The 6,172-nt window shown below is 36.1% G+C and overlaps 1 protein-coding gene across 3 annotated transcripts in view; it reads right to left on the reverse strand.

Annotated features, from left to right (window-relative positions):
* Positions 1-367: 367 nt before the first annotated feature.
* Lmo4 (LIM domain only 4) overlaps positions 368-6,172 on the reverse strand; it is a 30,685-nt gene continuing 24,880 nt past the window's right edge. For all 3 annotated transcript variants that reach the window (XM_015504725.2, XM_048814971.1, XM_015504724.2), the window contains exons 3-5: positions 6,000-6,096; positions 5,455-5,610; positions 368-932 (exon numbers count right to left, since the gene is read on the reverse strand). In XM_015504725.2, coding sequence (XP_015360211.1) covers positions 924-932; positions 5,455-5,610; positions 6,000-6,096 — 262 coding nt within the window. In that variant the 3' untranslated portion in view covers positions 368-923. The remainder of the gene's footprint in view (positions 933-5,454; positions 5,611-5,999; positions 6,097-6,172) is intronic.

Raw genomic sequence — 6,172 nt, forward strand, 5'->3', positions numbered from 1 at the left:
ACAAACAAAATGGGCATATAATTTTATTTTCTTCATTTTTTTCTGGCTCTGAAATCAGAATTAAACTAATCTTGCAACATGAGTTGAGAAAGTCCTCCCTTCTCTCTACCCCCATTTTCTGGTTACTGGCACAACTTGTATACAATAAAAGTATTTTGAAAGCTTAAAAAAAAAAAAAAAAAAGCTATAAAACTAAATACAGAACAAGATGGTTGTGCCATATACTTTAACATGCCTTTTGTCAGCACCCAAGGTTTTCCTAGTGAGAAAAAAGAATCAACAAAATAGCTGAAGAATCCAACNTTTTTTTTTTTTTTTTTTTTTTTAAATCTTTGCCATGGGAGTAGCAACATTAGGACAAAAACACTTACATGCATACATACATTGTATTTTACAGAGATACAATAAAAGTGTTTGTGATAGAATTATCACAAAAGCCACATCTCTTTCCTTATCTCATGTTCAGTTTTGATTGAAACACGTTTCCTTACAACACTTAAATATACAAAGAGCAAATAGAATGTTGTTAAGGTAAAACACAGGGTACAAACTCTGGCCAGTGCCCTGCTAATTGTTAATGAGGGTAGAAAGCAGATTTGAATGCTTCTTTTAATTAGCTTCATTAGTCATTTCCCTCCCCCCAAGCTCCCTCCCCCCCCAAAGATGTCCTCCGGTGGATCTTTTTTCATTTTCTCTACAGTCTCCCATTAGCCCAGGTTCATGGAGTCCTTAATGTTCATATTCAGTCATTTTAATACACCAATAAATGCGGGAAGGGCAATCAAGACTAAAGAAGGTGCAATGGCATGGAGCTGGCACTGGTGCTAGCTACAAAGGTGACTTGTCTACTGAAGACACATGGGATCCACCTGTGATGAACAAAATCTGAGATGAAGGCACGCATTCTGCATTACTCTGACCTTTTAGCAGACCTGCAAGAAATAAAAACGGGCATCTTAGCTAAAATGCTAAATTTGAGAGATATTAAACTCAAACACGACTGCTTTTGTCTTTTCTACATTCACTAATCTTTTTTTATTAGATTACTTTCCAACTGTGACTTGATAGAGCCTTTCTATACTACTTACTCCGGCAGTGAAGAACTAAAGCATAACATTTTCTGCAGTTTTACTAGCAGAGAAAATGAGACAGTCAATGGACTTTGAGAAAGTTTTTGGTGTACAGTTCTACAATGAATTACTTAAACTCTGTTAAAGCAAATTTCTCTCCAAAAAGAATTTATTACCTAGTCCTGGAATCTTGGGGCTTTTTTTAATCATGAGGAATTCAGAGCCAAGTCCCTACACAGAAAGTTTTGGGTTAACATGCTCACTTGTTGCAAGTACTGAGACTGTGTGTGTCTCTCAGTTTCCTCATCTTTAAATGAAAGCTGAATAAACATTGGCAGTATCATTATTATTCTGTTACCTCCTCGTGACATACTAGCCTTTACCTACAGAGGTGTACGAGTGTGAGTGTATATATGTGTGTGTGAAAAGTTATATGTCCAAATAGTCAGGTATTATTTTTCATTTAATATTTCCATTCTGCTCTGTCACTTAATGTTACATTAATATTGTAAATATGTGAATCAATATATGTAATATCTTAATGATGCGTGAGAAATTAAAGAATATAGTTCCACGCAAGTCTAACTTCAACATCTGAAGTTAGAAATGGCAATCCATAGTCGTCAAATACAATCTGCTTGCAATTATGAAAATGAAATAATATATATAAGGTTTTTATGGTTTTTAAATGACATTTTGAGCTTCCCAGGAAGTTCTCGTTTCACCCTTTCCCTAACTTACTAAAAGCCTGAAGTCTATTAGGAACTGCAACCCCCCACTTCCAAGCTAATTAAAGTGGTGGAGGCTTAATTCCCCAGAGTGGAAGCTCAGTGTGAGAAAGGTAATTTGTCTGTCCAGAACAAAGATGCGGCAGCAGCCAGCAAGCATATTTAATAAATGAGCATCAAATGTCCTCTACGATGGACACACACAACACCAATTATGTAACTATGGGGGAACAGTGAAGTGATATGTAAACTAGAAGGCTCACTAAATTTTCCTCTGACTAAAGAGGCGTGATCTAACTCTTATTTTACTGAAAAGCACAGATAATTCTAGGTGGCCCAGTTACACTTTTGAATGGACGAAAAAATTCCAGAGCAGGCAGCAATTTACTAAAGAAAACATTAGCCACAATTCCTGATTTTCATAACATTCTAGAAAGCAACATTCTTCTGAGGTAACCAAGTGCCCTTTAAATGATACAGGCTATAAAATTTTGTAGATCCTCAAATACTAGTGGTCTCACATTTCAGTCTGAAATCTGAGATTTCGATCATTACATGATTGAAAAGCCTAATTTTTTTTTTCCTCAGAATATACAAAAGCCAATGATGCAGAACAACAACTAAACTATATATACTTGCAAAGCTAGAAACAAATTTCAGGAGAATAAAAGTTTGAAGGAACAATTTGATGGGGGCTTTCCATACAATTAACTGCCTTTAAAAAAGGGATGTACTAATAATCAACTCATTATTCTTAAGCCAGAGGATGCTTGAGTATATTTACTATGCTATCAAGCACTAAAAATATAATTGATTCTCAGAACAGAAGGAAAACCACCAAAATAAAAACCAATTTTCCCTACCCCAAATATGGAGAACAAGAGAAAAGAAAATAATAAAATGGAGCTATTTGTCATTTCTTCCCATCTCATCTCCTCCAGAAAGGAAACGCCACAGGGTTTTGAGAAAATAATTTTAAAGCATTCTCCAGGTCCAAAAATCAGTTTATGTTCCACCAGGAAGTGTGTTTTCATTAACTCTTCCCTCTTGCCCTCTCATTAATATCTCTCTGGACCATGTTCAGCTTGCCCAAAACCTTTATTTACAAAAACTACCTTGTGAATTGACTGTGCTCATGGTGAGCGGAGCACCAAGGGCAAAAATGTGAGACATTTATGTCAACAGGGAAATGTTCTTAATTAACATCACCCCCAAAACACAGCTTCTCACCAATGTCTGACAAGAACATTTCCTTAAGTTATATTTCCTTATGCCTTTTAAGAGCTATTAAATTTTGAAAGCCACCTGTCTCTCTTTTTTTTTGGCTTCCAACATTAAAAAAAATATATACTAGCAGGCCCTTATTCATTGCTTAAACTATATTTTGTGTCCCAAAATGAACAGTCTACCTCTCCCATCCTGAGAGAGGAATAGAAAGCAGAAGATTCCTATGAACAATACACATAATCTTGTAAACACGTAAGCCAGATTTTTCTCTAGTTTCCCTTCCTAGCCCCTCTAAATTTACATCATCTTGTACTCAATAAGATGGCACTGCAACCCTGCTTGTATTTCTTGGGTGTCCTTGGCACTCAGTCCCTAGCTAATATTGCTATTGCCTACATTCAGTGCTTCATAATCGGCTTCATTTTCTATTTCACCTCTCCATCCTTCAATTCTCACCATGCATGTTGGTGAGCTATAACAATCATTTTTTATACTTCACTAAGTCACGAAAGAAATGGTATAAAACCAGCAAGATAACAAGTTAGAGACAACTTGGAGGGGGATTAGGCTTTTCCATTAAAAAGGAGGGGAGTAGAGAAGAGATCCACCATTTTATTCCTAACACTTTTGTCGGTTTTTGTTACCAAGTATAACTACAAATAGCTTTGCTTCTATTTCAAAATTAGTATCTCAAAGTATTTGTTATCCATTCACTGTTCCTGACTCTGTCCTGTATTTTCACTTCTTTCAAATTCAAACCATAAAAATCTGTAAGTATTCATACGTACGAGCGCTCCTTAAAGAAACTTTAATACCCCATCAGAGGTGACTGGTTAATTTGCAATAAAAAATAAGATTTTTTATTTTTAAAATGGCTATTCTATGTAGCTTCTCATATTAGTAAATTAAACAAATAAAGCTACACATAATTTCATATGATTAACACTAAATAAAGAATACATTAAAAATTACCCCATAAACTTGAGCAAGGGAAAAAGATAAATACGAGCATTCAATATAGCAGTGTAATTTTAAATGGCTAAGTTTTCAATATTTGTCATTTTCCCCACACAGAGCATTAAGAAAATGCATTACAGACGACAAAGAAGCGTAATATTTTCCCCAGGACTTTTGAAGCTTGCTTAAATTCCTATTTGCAGACAAATGTTGTTTTTTTGTGATCCTTACAACAGACATTAATGAAGTTCCTATTGTAAATCCATAAAGAATTACCAAGTGAAGTGTGCACTTTTTGTTTCAATGCAATAACTCAGTGCTGTGTGATTGCCTGGGTTAATGATGAAAAAGTCAAACATACTATCAGAGCTGATGGAAAAATCTATCACCAATCTGAAATTAAAATTCATCTGTGGTCAATAAGATTTAATATCCATGCAAGTGGCGCTGTAAAGAGTAAATGAATCAATGTCATCAATACATAATCAGTATGAAATATGATGTGAATAAAATTATGCACACGAGTCATACATTTCACTCTTTTCTGGGCCAGTGTGGAATGAACAGTCTCTTAACTGAAGGTTGACAGTAATTGTTACAAATTAGGCACAGCAGTTATCAAAATGCACTCACTTGCATAGCTATAGGACTTATTAAGGAGATTAAAATAGATCTAAAACTATCCAGTACTAGGGATACTGGACAACTGTTGATCACCAATTTTCCTTCTGAAGCATCTTCTAATGCTGCATGATTTGAATATTTGTATAATTTTCTCATTTCTTACTCCAGTCTATGAGCTTGCAAGTTGAGGATCAAGAATCAAGATACATAATCTTTAATGGAACTATTAGTGGCACAGAGTGGTCAGCAAGAGCAAGAACTTTGTTTTAAAAGTCATAACTTATTCAAATTTTAAGGAACGACCAATCAACAGAAATGCGTTCCTCTGGAATTATTGAAATGTTCTGTAAAACTGCTCTTCTAAAAATAAATACACCACAAATTGGGTTTGAAAGCCCAGTGTCCAGATTGCTATTACTAATGTAGAAATCATTCTTTTATGACAAAGACCTTTCTTCTCTTTTCCTACCACAGATGTCCAAATTTTCCTCCCGCAAAAACTTATCAATTGTTTTTCAATTTCAAAATTCTCAAAAGGAATAAACAACTGGTTATATGGAAGTTGTATGTTTTGTTTGATATCGCATGCAATATAATCTATGTTCAACAGGGGCGAAACTACAGATAAAACCCAGTCAAGATTTTTTTTTTGGAAATTGTGAAGGATTCACAATTTGATTGGCTATCCTATATCTATTCACTACATATAATAGCACGAATAGAAAGTCTGCATTTCTTTAAAAGAGCACACCAAAACACAACCCCCAGGAACACTGCTTGGCTAGGTTAAGAGGCTGAACCTTCCAACCTGCTCTAATAAAGCTTATTAGTAATTGCTGGGTATTCACCTTCTGGTCTGGCAGTAGTGGATTGCTCTGAAGTGAATTCAAATGGCCATTGATGAGAGCTGTAGGTCTATCATGTTCACAAAATAAACTGCCATTGATGTAGTGAAACCGATCTCCCGGGACCAGGCGATTCCGGCAGGTAGAGCATGTAAAACACTGAAAGGGAAAACAAACCCGCTGAAAACAAGTACAAATTAAGTCTCTTTTTTGGTCACAAGTTTACAACCTGTTTTTAAGCAGGTATCTGTCAGGTACAGAGCTACTTAGGCTTTCATGTTTTTCTTCCTTTGACATGATTCCAGAAAATAGTAAGGCAAAACACAATAAAGTGGATCAGGCTAAGGGGGAAAGGGACACATACATGTGCTTATGCCCTGCATGGGAGTGTGGTGTGTGTGGCATGTGCACCCTCATTGCCTTGCTGCAGTGTCAATCATTCCTTTCAGTGTCTGCAGCTTGAGAAAACAGAGTTCATACTAAGGAGAAATGCTTTGTCCCCATGTAGAAAAGGTATGAGTTTTTAAAAAGAGAAGTGCATATGCTACCTTAAGATGATACACATTGCCTTGCGCCCTCATGACGAGCTCACTCGCAGGAATTGACTGTCCGCAAGCGCTGCAAGCACCGCTATTCCCAAATAACCTGAAACAAAAATGATGGTTGACACCAAGGAACAATCCCAAACCAAAGAAAAGCAAGCAACCCCCCCCCCCCCCCC

This window comes from Marmota marmota, unplaced genomic scaffold (assembly GCF_001458135.2).
Source record: "Marmota marmota marmota unplaced genomic scaffold, marMar, whole genome shotgun sequence".
Classification (NCBI taxonomy): domain Eukaryota; kingdom Metazoa; phylum Chordata; class Mammalia; order Rodentia; family Sciuridae; genus Marmota; species Marmota marmota.